This window comes from Eleginops maclovinus, chromosome 11, assembly GCF_036324505.1.
Source record: "Eleginops maclovinus isolate JMC-PN-2008 ecotype Puerto Natales chromosome 11, JC_Emac_rtc_rv5, whole genome shotgun sequence".
NCBI lineage: Eukaryota > Metazoa > Chordata > Actinopteri > Perciformes > Eleginopidae > Eleginops > Eleginops maclovinus.
In genome coordinates, this window is record NC_086359.1 from 499,620 (window position 1) to 514,983 (window position 15,364).

At 42.0% G+C, this 15,364-nt stretch overlaps 2 protein-coding genes across 3 annotated transcripts; one reads left to right on the forward strand and one right to left on the reverse strand.

Moving 5' to 3' along the window:
• Positions 1 to 454: 454 nt before the first annotated feature.
• Positions 455 to 7,616, reverse strand: zmat2 (zinc finger, matrin-type 2). The gene is made up of 6 exons (XM_063896117.1): positions 7,538 to 7,616; positions 6,762 to 6,873; positions 6,529 to 6,652; positions 6,256 to 6,329; positions 5,238 to 5,383; positions 455 to 930 (listed from the first exon to the last, which is right to left on the reverse strand). Exons 1-6 carry the CDS (start codon positions 7,565 to 7,567, stop codon positions 787 to 789), a joined length of 630 nt encoding a protein of 209 aa, XP_063752187.1. The 5' UTR covers positions 7,568 to 7,616; the 3' UTR covers positions 455 to 786.
• Positions 6,891 to 11,958, forward strand: slbp2 (stem-loop binding protein 2). Of its 2 annotated transcripts, XM_063896115.1 has the most exons (10): positions 6,900 to 7,158; positions 8,108 to 8,267; positions 8,890 to 9,030; positions 9,180 to 9,248; positions 9,490 to 9,570; positions 9,696 to 9,839; positions 10,327 to 10,497; positions 10,569 to 10,692; positions 11,072 to 11,195; positions 11,400 to 11,958. In XM_063896115.1, the coding sequence occupies exons 2-10, from the start codon at positions 8,215 to 8,217 to the stop codon at positions 11,480 to 11,482; spliced, it is 990 nt and encodes a 329-aa protein (XP_063752185.1). In that variant the 5' UTR covers positions 6,900 to 7,158; positions 8,108 to 8,214; the 3' UTR covers positions 11,483 to 11,958. The 2 variants fall into 2 exon arrangements, with proteins under 2 accessions (XP_063752186.1, XP_063752185.1); XM_063896116.1 differs by lacking the exon at positions 10,569 to 10,692 and having other exon boundaries at positions 6,891 to 7,158; positions 10,327 to 10,513.
• The last annotated feature ends 3,406 nt before the right edge of the window (positions 11,959 to 15,364 follow it).

A 15,364-nucleotide genomic window follows, 5' to 3' on the forward strand; every position in this document is an offset into this window, starting at 1 on the left:
TTGTATTTTTATTGTAACTCCTTATCTTTATCTAAATATCTGTTAAAACATTGTTTTGTTTATTTACATTTTGGTATGTATATTTGACTTAGTTCTGATATTTGAATAACATTTCATATGTTTATATTTCCCCTTATTTATTGGGAAGATGAAATCTATGTTATTTTACTTTTAAATGTATTTCATTAGTCTGACAGTTCATACTTTATTCCTTTGGGACCAGAATGGAAGGATTACTGCAGACAGTAAAATGAATAAATGCAATTTTATATTATTTGGAATAAATATGTTTCATATCCAGGACACAAAGTTAAAATACATTGAAGTGTATTTCTTATTTCTGTTTATAAAAAAGTTAAATTCCAAAACTCAAATAAACTGTAGCTCAAGTTTACAGAAGGTCCCTGAGGGCAACACAAACTGATGATGCATTCAATGACAGAAACAGAGCGGGTAGGAAAAAAAACGTATTTATTAAAATTTCCCCGAGAAACGAAACATGATGAAATAAAAACATGAAGATAAACGGTTCAATCTGCAGGCAATAATATCCAGCTCTTAAATAACCTGTTGGACTTCCTGTAACACTTTGAATCTACTTTATTTACATTTCACCAACGACAGCCTGACCCCTGAAGAGCAGCTCATCTTGAAGCTGACAAATACGGATTTGTCTGCGAGACCCTGAAAGTGTCGCACTTTTATTTTTTGGTCCATTATTTGTCTCGCCTTCACTTCCTCTCCATCAGGAAGCTGCACTACCAAAATAAGAGCCTGACGGGATGTTCAGTGGGTCTTCTTGGAGGAGCCGAAGCCGGAAAACCCCATCACCGCCGCCATCTCGTCGTCTTCCTCCAGATCCCCGTCGTCCTCCGCCCGGCGCTTCCTCTCCTTCTGCTTCTCCTTCTTATACGCCTTCGCCTTCTCCTCCTGGAACAAGGACAGAACGTTAAATAAACTACAGGGAGAACTACAAAACCACAGAGCAAACTACTGAGAGAAACTACAGGAAGAAGGACAACACTGCGGAGAGACACTACAGGGAGAACTACAACACTACAGAGAGAAACTACAGGAAGAACTACAACACTACAGAGAGAAACTACAGGAAGAACTACAACACTACAGAGAGAAACTACAGGGAGAACTACAACACTACAGAGAGAAACTACAGGGAGAACTACAACACTACAGAGAGAAACTACAGAAGAACTACAACACTACAGAGAGAAACTACAGGAAGAACTACAAAACTACAGAGAGAAACTACAAAACTACAGAGAGAAACTACAGGAAGAACTACAAAACTACAGAGAGAAACTACAGAGAGAAACTACAAAACTACAGAGAGAAACTACAGGAAGAACTACAACACTACAGAGAGAAACTACAAAACTACAGAGAGAAACTACAGGAAGAACTACAACACTACAGAGAGAAACTACAAAACTACAGAGAGAAACTACAGGAAGAACTACAACACTACAGAGAGAAACTACAGGAAGAACTACAAAACTACAGAGAGAAACTACAGGAAAAACTACAACACTACAGAGAGAAACTACAGGAAGAACTACAACACTACAGAGAGAAACTACAGGAAGAACTACAACACTACAGAGAGAAACTACAGGAAGAACTACAACACTACAGAGAGAAACTACAGGGAGAACTACAGCACTACAGAGAGAAACTACAGGAAGAACTACAAAACTACAGAGAGAAACTACAGGAAAAACTACAACACTACAGAGAGAAACTACAGGAAGAACTACAACACTACAGAGAGAAACTACAGGAAGAACTACAACACTACAGAGAGAAACTACAGGGAGAACTACAACACTACAGAGAGAAACTACAGGAAGAACTACAACACTACAGAGAGAAACTACAGGAAGAACTACAAAACTACAGAGAGAAACTACAAAACTACAGAGAGAAACTACAGGAAGAACTACAAAACTACAGAGAGAAACTACAGAGAGAAACTACAAAACTACAGAGAGAAACTACAGGAAGAACTACAACACTACAGAGAGAAACTACAAAACTACAGAGAGAAACTACAGGAAGAACTACAACACTACAGAGAGAAACTACAAAACTACAGAGAGAAACTACAGGAAGAACTACAACACTACAGAGAGAAACTACAGGAAGAACTACAAAACTACAGAGAGAAACTACAGGAAAAACTACAACACTACAGAGAGAAACTACAGGAAGAACTACAACACTACAGAGAGAAACTACAACACTACAGAGAGAAACTACAGGAAGAACTACAAAACTACAGAGAGAAACTACAACACTACAGAGAGAAACTACAGGAAGAACTACAAAACTACAGAGAGAAACTACAGGAAGAACTACAACACTACAGAGAGAAACTACAGGAAGAACTACAAAACTACAGAGAGAAACTACAACACTACAGAGAGAAACTACAACACTACAGAGAGAAACTACAAAACTACAGAGAGAAACTACAACACTACAGAGAGAAACTACAGGAAGAACTACAACACTACAGAGAGAAACTACAGGAAGAACTACAAAACTACAGAGAGAAACTACAACACTACAGAGAGAAACTACAACACTACAGAGAGAAACTACAACACTACAGAGAGAAACTACAGGAAGAACTACAACACTACAGAGAGAAACTACAACACTACAGAGAGAAACTACAGGAAGAACTACAAAACTACAGAGAGAAACTACAACACTACAGAGAGAAACTTCAGGAAGAACAACAAAACTACAGACAGAAACTACAGGAAGAACTACAACACTACAGAGAGAAAATACAGGAAGAACTACAAAACCACAGAGAGAAACTACAGGAAGAACTACAACACTACAGAGAGAAACTACAGGAAGAACTACAACACTACAACACTACAGAGAGAAACTACAGGAAGAACTACAACACTACAGAGAGAAACTACAGGAAGAACTACAAAACTACAGAGAGAAACTACAAAACTACAGAGAGAAACTACAGGAAGAACTACAACACTACAGAGAGAAACTACAAAACTACAGAGAGAAACTACAGAGAAACTACAGGAAGAACTACAACACTACAGAGAGAAACTACAAAACTACAGAGAGAAACTACAGGAAGAACTACAAAACTACAGAGAGAAACTACAGGAAGAACTACAACCATACAGAGAGAAACTACAGGAAGAACTACAAAACTACAGAGAGAAAACTACAGAGAGAAACTACAAAACTACAGAGAGAAACTACAGGAAGAACTACAGCACTACAGAGAGAAACTACAGGAAGAACTACAAAACTACAGAGAGAAACTACAGGAAGAACTACAGCACTACAGCGAGAAACTACAGGAAGAACTACAAAACTACAGAGAGAAACTACAGGAAGAACTACAAAACTACAGAGAGAAACTACAGGAAGAACTACAACCATACAGAGAGAAACTACAGGAAGAACTACAAAACTACAGAGAGAAACTACAGGAAGAACTACAAAACTACAGAGAGAAACTACAGGAAGAACTACAACCATACAGAGAGAAACTACAGGAAGAACTACAACACTACAGAGAGAAACTACAGGAAGGACTACAAAACTACAGAGAGAAACTACAACACTACAGAGAGAAACTACAGGAAGAACTACAACCATACAGAGAGAAACTACAGGAAGAACTACAAAACTACAGAGAGAAACTACAGGAAGAACTACAACACTACAGAGAGAAACTACAGGAAGAACTACAACACTACAGAGAGAAACTACAGGAAGAACTACAAAATTACAGAGAGAAACTACAGGAAGAACTACAACACTACAGAGAGAAACTACAGGAAGAACTACAACACTACAGAGAGAAACTACAGGAAGAACTACAACACTACAGAGAGAAACTACAGGAAGAACAACAACACTACAGAGAGAAACTACAGGAAGAACTACAACACTACAACACTACAGAGAGAAACTACAGGAAGAACTACAAAACTACAGAGAGAAACTACAGCACTACAGAGAGAAACTACAGGAAGAACTACAACACTACAGAGAGAAACTACAGCACTACAGAGAGAAACTACAGGAAGAACTACAAAACTACAGAGAGAAACTACAACACTACAGAGAGAAACTACAACACTACAGAGAGAAACTACAGGAAGAACTACAACACTACAGAGAGAAACTACAGCACTACAGAGAGAAACTACAGGAAGAACTACAAAACTACAGAGAGAAACTACAACACTACAGAGAGAAACTACAGGAAGAACTACAACACTACAGAGAGAAACTACAGCACTACAGAGAGAAACTACAGGAAGAACTACAACACTACAGAGAGAAACTACAGCACTACAGAGAGAAACTACAGGAAGAACTACAACACTACAGAGAGAAACTACAGCACTACAGAGAGAAACTACAGGAAGAACTACAAAACTACAGAGAGAAACTACAACACTACAGAGAGAAACTACAACACTACAGAGAGAAACTACAGGAAGAACTACAACACTACAGAGAGAAACTACAGCACTACAGAGAGAAACTACAGGAAGAACTACAACACTACAGAGAGAAACTACAACACTACAGAGAGAAACTACAGGAAGAACTACAACACTACAGAGAGAAACTACAGCACTACAGAGAGAAACTACAGGAAGAACTACAAAACTACAGAGAGAAACTACAGGAAGAACTACAAAACTACAGAGAGAAACTACAGGAATAACTACAAAACCACAGAGAGAAACTACAGGAAGAACTACAAAACCACAGAGAGGAACTACAGGAAGAACAACAAAACTACAGAGAGAAACTACAGGAATAACTACAAAACTACAGAGAGAAACTACAGCACTACAGAGAGAAACTACAGGAAGAACTACAAAACTACAGAGAGAAACTACAGGAAGAACTACAAAACTACAGAGAGAAACTACAGGAATAACTACAACACTACAGAGAGAAACTACAGGAAGAACTACAACACTACAGAGAGAAACTACAGCACTACAGAGAGAAACTACAGGAAGAACTACAAAACTACAGGGAGAAACTACAGGAAGAACTACAAAACTACAGAGAGAAACTACAGGGAGAAACTACAACACTACAGAGAGAAACTACAGGAAGAACTACAAAACTACAGAGAGAAACTACAGGAAGAACTACAAAACTACAATGTGATCTTGTCAAATGATCTATACGTTTCTCACCTCTTCCCTGAGCTCCTTCATCCGCTCCTCAAAGTCGTACTCCTTCTGTTTCTCCTCCATCTTCTTCTTGTTGGCCTCGAAGCGCTTCTTCACCTGATCCAGAGACGAGCGCTCGACCCGCATCGACATGCCCAGGTTCCTCTGATCTGCAGTCAGAGAGGATCATGGGATTTGACCACACACAAAACCTGCAGGACTGTTAGTGGAGGTAGACCTGCATCCAGTCTGTGAGGGAGACCTGCATCCAGTCTGTGAGGCAGACCTGCATCCAGTCCGTGAGGTAGACCTGCATCCAGTCTGTGAGGCAGAACTGTATCCAGTCTGAGGTAGACCTGTATGCAGTCTGTAGACCTGTATCTAGGTAGACCTGTATGCAGTGTGTAGACCTGCATCCAGTCTGTGAGGCAAACCTGTTTGCAGTCTGTAGAAGTGTATGCAGTGTGTAGACCTGTATGCAGCTTGTAGACCTGCATCCAGTCTGTGAGGGAGACCTGTATGCAGTCTGTAGACCTGTATGCAGTGTGTAGACCTGTATGCAGTTTGTAGACCTGCATCCAGTCTGTGAGGCAGACCTGTATGCTGTCTGTAGACCTGTATGCAGTGTGTAGACCTGCATCCAGTCTGTGAGGTAGACCTGTATGCAGTGTGTAGACCTGTATGCAGTGTGTAGACCTGTATGCAGTGTGTAGACCTGTATGCAGTCTGTAGACCCGTATGCAGTGCGTAGACCCGTATGCAGTCTGCAGACCTGTATGCAGTGTGTAGATCTGTATGCAGTCTGCAGACCTGTATGCAGTGTGTAGACCTGTATGCAGTCTGTAGACCTGTAGACCTGTATGCAGTCTGTAGACCTGTATGCAGTCTGTAGACCTGTATGCAGTCTGCAGACCTGTATGCAGTGTGTAGACCTGTATGCAGTGTGTAGACCTGTATGCAGTCTGTAGACCTGTAGACCTGTATGCAGTCTGTAGACCTGTATGCTGTCTATGGACCTGTACCTAGGCAGACCTGTACTCACGTTTCTTGCCGTTGATGTGGTCCAGGAAGTTGATGGAGTCTTTGACCACACAGTCACACACGTTGCAGTAATACCTGCAGAGGATCAGCAGATCAACAGAAGAGACTTTTATTCTATCAATTAAATCAGAAAACGGTATTAAAATAAAAAGGTTTAAAACAATACGACATGTTACATTAAATCGTTTTTAAAACATATATCAAATGAAGGGTTCTTTTCTGAATGCATAGACGAAAGAGTCACTAAAAAAAGAGAAGAGAAGAGAGAGCATACCCCCCCATCTCGGCCTGGGGGGTGGTCTTTGTGATGACGATGGTCTTCCCCAGTTTGGACTCCAGGTCCACCTTATAGTCTCTGTGCCGTAGCATGTCCCGCTTAACGGGGGGGGGCAGCTTCCCTAGAACACAGGGGGGAAACATGTCAGTCGTTAATGAGGGACTACAGAAGAGGACTCCAAATATGGAGGATGAAACGGACCAATCACAATCACTCAGTGATGACCTCACCATCCCTCCTCTCGCGGTCTCTCTCCTCCGACAGACGCTTCTGAGCCAGGGTCTCATACTCGTCTTTGTCCCACTTCCTGCGGAAGTCGTTCTTATTCTCGTTCTTACTGGACTACAAGAGGAGGAGGAGGAGGAGGAAGAAGAGTTAATATTGGTTTGATATATGACAATGAATGTATGCTCCTGCAGGATGAAGCATTGTTAATGACGTCACAGATTGAACGGACTCCCCTTTGGACGAGGATGAAGACCTCCGTGATGACCTCCTCTCATAAAGACCTCTTGTCATTGTCCTCCTTTAACCTGAACTCTATTATACCCTAGCTCCTCTCATTAGCTGTGTCTGCTCCTCCTCATGATCCCCTTCAGCTGGTAGAGCCGAGCTACAGAACATGAGGTCACTGTTTTCTTACTTTAAAGTCTAGTTTCTGAAAGGATGGTTGATTTTATAACACACAGATTGTTGTTAGATGTCGACAGAAAGCTCAGACTGAATCCCTCTGTCTCTCTGGGTGATATTTAAACATGAATTCGTGCTTAAAGAAACTTTTCTGATGAATGTGTTCTTTGTTTATCTGTTAGCGTCGTTAGCATCGTTAGCTTCAGCTCCGGTTCGGTCGGTTTTTAAAGATAGATTCACCCCGTTAAACCGGGTCTGAGTGACCCGGGATCCGCTGTGTGGATCACAGACTCCTCACTTCACCCAAGAGTCAGAAAACATTGAAGTCATTTCATGTGTTTATTGATAAAAAACCTCCAGAATCTGAAAAACTCACCCCGCTGCCGGACGCCATCTTGTCTGTCATGAAAAGATACAGACTGTCGTAAAGTCAGATGCTTTTTACGACAGGGAGCAGCGCCGCCTGCTGGAGACTTTGAGGAATAACATAATAATTAACATTTCCGATTTGAAATGTAGAAATTTCTAAACTGTTTTTTTTATGAACTGTTGTCAATGTTTAGGTTAATAGTATTTTAATATATATGTTTTTATCTTTTCTGAATTGTTTTTACAATTTATTTTCTATACTGTTATATAATTATATAGGTATGTTTTTTGAAGGTATGTTTGCCTTTATTTATTCATTTTCTAATATAATATTTAAATATATTTAATGATCTAAATCTATGTTGTTGTGGTTTATTTTTAATATTTAAAATCAATCTTTATGTTTTTGTATAATTGTGTTTTATAATTACACTTTCATTCAAATCTAAATATTTTGAATATTTCTAATTGTTATTGTAAAGTTTTCCTATTTATCTGGCTGTATTCATTTCCTGTTATTATGTCTTTTATTTGGAAAAGCTCCAATAACAAACTTTATTCTGTCTCTGGGGAACAGGACGTGGTGCAGGCCCCGCCCCCTCATGCCCCGCCCCCCTCAGGTGCGCCTCATTAAAGGTGAGGAAGCGGAACGATGGAGTTTACAGAGAAACTCGATCCGGCAGCATGTCATCGATCTGCGGAGAGACAGCCACGCAGAGCCCGCTGCAATCCTCCAGGTCTGTCCTCATTTAACATCAGTTTTAGTATGTTACCTGTGCACAGCCTCAGGTGTAAATGATCTGCAGGCTAATTGGCTCTCTGGGAACACACGGAGAAATCCTGCACCTTAATTAACCAACAGTTAGATTTGTTTTATTTAAACAGGAATATAAATAGTTTTTCTTGCTGATTGAAACTAAAATCATCCCTGCTTCTCAGGTAAATATACCTGGGAAGCAGGGATGATTTTAGGTGTGTATTCAGGGTAAGGCGGGCAGAAGGTGACCTGGATGCAGCTCTGCTTCACCTGTACTGAGTTTACCTGAAAATGGAAATAACTTTCTGTCATGTAAATATTTAATCTGTATTTATCACTCGTATAAAATATTAATTGTAGTGATTTAAATGTTTAAATAAATGCCATTAAATATAAACAAAAGGTGCGTTAAAGGCTGCAGATCTGCAACCTGTTTTTAATTGTACATTAGTGAAACTCTGCTCTAAATGTTCACTTTAAACACTTTTAGGTGAATTAAATGTGGCTGTTTCAGAGCAGCAGGGAAACTAGTGTTCCAGCTACTTCCCTGGTGCAGTGCATTGTGGGAGATGCAGTTCCTCACAGTGTGTTTGTGTGTTTAGCCTGTGTCTCGGACCCTGGTCCTGTGTATGTGTGACGGGCTGGGGGGCCTCGGTGTGGAGCAGCCCCCCGGACCCCTTGCTTAACCCCCCCGAGCCCTGGCTGCTGCCGGGCTGCAGCTCTGTGTTCGACAGCCTGGTCAGGTCAGCAGATTGTTGTTGTTATAATATATTTAGTTATTTCGCTTTTTATTTGTATGTAAACCTGTGGAAAATAATATATTTGTGTTTTTATTTTTATAGAAATATGACATATTAATAAAAAGTTGTTGAACTGATTTCATCTTCTTTAGTAATGTGTCTCCGATGCCGTCCCCTCCCCCCTCCAGAGGACGAGAGCGAGCCACCAACAAACCTCGCAGGTTGTTGTTGTTGTTGTTGTTATTATTATTATTACTCGGGATTTAAGTGGGATGCATTTTCTCTTCTGTACTAGATTTATTGTTTTTATATAAATATGTTTTGAGGAATTGACAGATTCTTTAAACGACTGAATTTTCTCACTTTCCACATTTCTCTGAAAATAAATCTGATTAAAATAAATGTAGACTTTTTAAACTTGAAGAACTTTTACTGAATGGTTGGCATTGTGTCTCCTTGCAGGCCGTCCATCTTGGAGCGCTGCATCCTCAAAGTGTCGAACAGCAGCATTGCCGTGGGGACGGATGACCTGGACCTCAATAGGTCAGGGGTCAAACCAAATATAAATAATAAAACGATAAGAATTAAATGTGAACCACCTGGGAAGAAACCCAGAGTTAAGCTGCTTTAATAAAAAGCATTTTATTATCTGTAATGAAACCCTTTAGACCCTCCCTGGAGCGCTGCCCCCCCCGCCTGCCGGACCCCTCCCACAGCGAGACCAACGGAGCGGTCCTGAAGCGCCGGCAGAAACAGATCCAGTACGGCAAGAACACCACCGGGTACCAGAACTACCTGCAGCAGGTGCCCCGGTAATGCTATAGTTGTTGTTGTTGTTTTTTAATTTGTTATTATTATCTTGTATTACATTTTAAAAATATTGTTGTTGTTGTTGTTATTATTATTGTTATTATTATCTTGTATTACATTTTAAAAATATTATTGTTATTGTTATTGTTATTGTTGTTATTGTTGTTGTTGTTATTGTTGTTATTATTGTTAATTGTTGTTGTTATTTTTATTGTTATTTTTATTGTTATTATTGTTGTTTTGAACATTTCTTGAGACGGGTAAGTCTCGACTCCGCCTCGTGTCCTTTCGGTCGATCATGTTCTCTCTAAGTCAATATTTAGTTCAAGTTTATCAAACTTTACTTTTAAATTTGATTTTAAACAAAAGTTTGTACAAAAGATGCATTTAAAGATCAAATCCTAAATCCCAACTTTGAGTTTTTCCTGATTTTTTTTCTCCCAGTTTTACATTTTAAAGTTTTGTTTCTCTTATTTATCTTTCCTTCAGACCCCTGCGGGACGCTAAGCTCCATCCCTCAACCCCCAACAAGTACAGGAAGTACAGCCGGCGCTCCTGGGACATGCAGGTGCGTCTGTGGAGGCGGGCGCTGCACCTGTGGGACCCCCCCACCGAGAACCTGCAGGACTCTTTTGACACCCAGGACCCCGTGGAGCAGCTGTACGGCTTCATCAAAGTGAGAGAGATTTCTGTCTGGCGGTCATGTGACGTTAACGTGTTGCCGTTTCCAGGCAGAACCAGCTGGCCAAGATGACCTCTGACCTCTGTGAGGACGGAGACAGGCAGAGAGAGAGAGCGCCTCCTGCTGCCTCTAAAGCCGAGCCGCCCAGACCCTGGAACTGCCCGCTGACCCCGGTAACACACACCTGTTTACGCCCGCTGACCCCGGTAACACACACACCTGTTGACCCCCGCTGACCCTGGTAACACACACCTGTTGACCCCCGCTGACCCTGGTAACACACACCTGCTGACCCCGGTAACGCACACCTGTTGACCCCCGCTGACCCTGGTAACACACACCTGTTGACCCCCGCTGACCCCGGTAACACACACCTGTTGACCACGGCAGTGTTTTCAGAATAACGTTAAAATGTTGAAAACTTTTTCAAAAACAAAGTCGAAATGTTCTGAATATTTTCAAAATAAAGCTGAGTGGCTGAAATATTTTCAAGATGAAGAACTGATGATGAAGACCATGGTTCAGGGCATAACTCTGGTATGTCGTCTACAGGAGGCGGAGCTGACCCTGCGGACGCTGCGCTGCCCCCCCGGCCTCGGATCCTTCAGAACCCTGAACTCCAGAGACAACATGGCCGACTGGCTGCAGCTGCTGCTGGAGGCCGACAGCCAGCAAGGTGAGCAGCGTCTGCGGACCCCGGGGCGTCTGCGGGGTTCAGGATGCAACAGAAGCTTAAGTGCTGGAGGGTCTGCAGCAGCACAGGAACACCAACACACTGTACCACTGATGACGACGAGACTCTGTTTCAGCTGACTCTGTATTGGATGAATATGCTTCATGTGTAAATGGGATCAATAGTAAACCTTGTTCTCCGTTTCAGATCTTCCTGTTTTTCCGTTAGACTTCGGCTCTGATGACCAGCAGGTTCCTGATTTCTCCGACCAGCTGTGGACTCCGTACTGAAGCCTTCTGAGTGAACACTGTTGGGTCCAGTTCTTGATCCAGGTCTCGATTCCGATCAGGAGACTCAGAGTTTGTGTTAGTCGTTTTTAAGCTGGTTGAAGGTTTCCTAACGACAGCAGGGATGTGATTGGTCCTGAAGAGCACGTAGGCCCCGCCTCCTCTCTCAGCCTCGCCCTATCACGCTCCTTTAGTTTGTGTCACATTGTTTGTGTTTATCTGGAGCACTTCTCACCTGCACACCTTCAGGACTCTCTGAAGCGGTTTGTTTTAGTCGCACCTGTCCTTCACTCGGTCTCCGGTCCACCGTCACGCTCTGCTGTCCCCCCCCCCCCCCCAACATGTTTTTTCTAAAAAACAAAGCCCTGGTTAATGTGTGTGTGGGGGGGGGGCTGTCACTTTGTGTTGTTGTTTTACTTTGTTTGTTGTCTTTTGCTGAAATATATGTGATTTAATAAAGATTGAAATAAAGTGTTAAATGCACCTGCTCGGCTGTTTCCTCTTTCTGCTGGTTTTTAAATGTGGCATACCCTCTGGAGAAAAAGGCGGGACCTAAATGGGGTTTTAAAAAAATTGACCAATGAAAACTAAGCGACAACTAATGTGTAAAGATTAGAATATAAAAGGGCCTTAAAGAAACTCCCAGAACACAATTAATGTGTGCGGAATAATAAATGTACAGATTTTGAGAAACTGGTCCTTTTACTCAGAAATCACAATATGTCCTCTCGCCTCCCCATTGGCTGCGGCGGGCTCCCATAGCACAGACCGCATGTGCTGTAAACAACCTCAGCCTCTGAACTACATCTCCCATCAGCCCCAGCGCCCAGCTCTTGTGTTCTTTCTGCTGAATTGTATTTAAAACGTTTTATTTCTGGAGTAAATAAACCCCTCGGTTATCAGCGGGCTGTTTGTGATATAAATCCGTTGACTGTGGCAGGTGCGGTGCGGGGTGATGCGGTGTAGCCCCCCCCCTTCCCCCAGCCTGGCACCGTAAACGTTATTTATGAATGCCTGCCGCTCACGGGCGTGTGCACGCAGATCCGTTATTATCATGCTGTAATAGTCACCGGAGACCGGACAGTTTCTGCAGCCGGTGTTCAGGAGCATCCCGGACCCTGATGAGCGCGAGGAAATCTGGACTTTGATTCATTTCGCTGCGTTTTGGTGCTGAGCGGTGGCGGAGCGGCGGAGCGGCGGAGCGGCAGGCGGAGCGGCGCTTCAGTAATACTGGGTCACCGAGAGCCGCTGTCCGCACATACCGGACCCACACCGACCAGCACCGACACCCCGGTAAGGTAAGCCTGAAGCCGAGGAGAGGGAGCAGAATAACCCGCTGGTATGCCGCTGCAGCACCGCGCTGTTCGCCGCGCACAGAGCGCACAGGCCGGACACACGCTGCCCCCCCCCCCCCCCCGCCCCCCCTCGGTGTTATTATGGTTGTTATGTGGTTCTGGTTCTGTTCAGGTATCAGCCTTTAGACCTGGGGATCTATTCAGATGTAATGATGTGAGGTGTGAGGAGAACCGGGGAGATCCCATGTGATTTCACCGCGTTTGTTTCTAACGCTGCTAGCATGCTAACCTTAGGTCAGTTAGCCACCGTTGGCTGAACCGGTGAAGCCCATATTTGGAACGTCTGAAGTGGCCAAATGGGGGTACTACAGCTCGTGTGACGTCATTTTGGCCCAAAAAGACTTTTCCCCGTTAATTTACATCCGGAAAGAGACGTCTGTAAATCAGTGGATTTTTTTTGTTTTGTTAAATGAACTCCACAGCACGAACTGTTTTATAGCCCTTATTTAAAATGTTTTATTGTAAAAGTTGTAAAATGCACTTAAAGCTGAATTCAGAGGTATTTTCTCTCCATTCATCTGACTGACAGAGGGAGCTCGAGGACGGGGTTTAAGGGAAAACGCCACTGCGCATGCTCAGTGGGCCCACATACGGGTACTTGTCGCTCCTTTTTTGGCTCCACGCGCTTCTGAGCAGCTCTCATAGGAATGAACCAGTTCTCTTTAAACCTCCATGGTTTCTGCCCGTTAGCCCCGCAGTGCGGAGCAGAGCAGCCGGGATTCAGTGCCTCTGAAGCGGGGAAACAATCCTCCGTGAGCCGGTCTGTTCCAGAGAGCAAAATGGCTGAGTTTATTGTGCCGACCTTGAAAATAATGATGACATATTATTCATAGTGACTGCTCAGGTAATATCAGCGGTTGCTTTAAAATCACATGTTCATTATTTTGATTTTGTTGTAGTTTATATTTTTATTCGCTCATTTATTCTGCTCTCTAACGGGGGGATACAGCCACATCGGGTGTGTTAGCATCACTCATTGAAAACAATGGGATGAGTTAGCAACGAGCTAAGAGCAGCCGAAGGCCCTGAGCAGGGATCTACAAAATAAAGCGAAATGTGGGAATCGTTTCAAAATAAATTCTAAAGGCTCGAATATTTGCAAAATAAGGTAAAAATCATAGGAATATTTTCAGAATAAGTCTAAATGTAAGGTAATATTTTCAGAATAAAGTCTGTTAGGAATATTTTAAAAGTAAAGTAAATCTGTTAAGAATACTTTCAAAATAAAAGCCAAAATGTAAGCTCTACTTTCAAAATAAAGTCAATCTGTTATGAACATTTTTAAAATAAAGACTTAATGTTAGAATTATTTTCTGAATAAAGTAAAATCTGAATGTTTTTAAGGCAGAAACCCTCAAATTTAAACGGATGTTTTTCTACATAAAAACGCTCAAAAATGATTTTGTTTTAGGACAGAACTTATTTTAATGATTTATTCATCTGCAGATTATTTTCTGCATTAATATCAGAAAATGTTGAAAAATGTCCCTAAGTGTTTCAAATCCAAGCTGATGTGTTTCAAGATATTAAAGATATTCACTATAATATGATATTACAAATCACATTTGCATTATATTTTGACTTCAAGCGCTTTATCAAGCAACCCAGTCTACAGATACCAACATCTCCCAATTTACACTGAATTCAAACAAAGGAAATTCATGTTGTTGTTTACGCCACAACGTCGGAGCTCTGTGAAAATAAAGCTGTCCCTGCCGTCTGATGCTCTATATCAGTGTCTCTACTTTAAAGAGTCCTCTCCTGCTGATGTTCAGGTGTATATCAGTATGTAGAGTCTCTACTTTAAAGAGTCCTCTCCTGCTGATGTTCAGGTGTATATCAGTATGTAGAGTCTCTACTTTAAAGAGTCCTCTCCTGCTGATGATCAGGTGTATATCAGTATGTAGAGTCTCTACTTTAAAGAGTCCTCTCCTGTCTCTACTTTAAAGAGTCCTCTCCTGCTGATGTTCAGGTGTGTATCAGTATGTAGAGTCTCTACTTTAAAGAGTCCTCTCCTGCTGATGTTCAGGTGTATATCAGTATGTAGTGTCTCTACTTTAAAGAGTCCTCTCCTGCTGATGTTCAGGTGTATATCAGTATGTAGTGTCTCTACTTTAAAGAGTCCTCTCCTGCTGATGTTCAGGTGTATATCAGTATGTAGAGTCTCTACTTTAAAGAGTCCTCTCCTGCTGATGTTCAGGTGTATATCAGTATGTAGTGTCTCTACTTTAAAGAGTCCTCTCCTGTCTCTACTTTAAAGAGTCCTCTCCTGCTGATGTTCAGGTGTATATCAGTATGTAGTGTCTCTACTTTAAAGAGTCCTCTCCTGCTGATGTTCAGGTGTATATCAGTATGTAGTGTCTCTACTTTAAAGAGTCCTCTCCTGCTGATGTTCAGGTGTATATCAATATGTAGAGTCTCTACTTTAAAGAGTCCTCTCCTGCTGATGTTCAGGTGTATATCAGTATGTAGAGTCTCTACTTTGAAGAGTCCTCTCCTGCTGATGTTCAGGTGTATATCAGTATGTAGA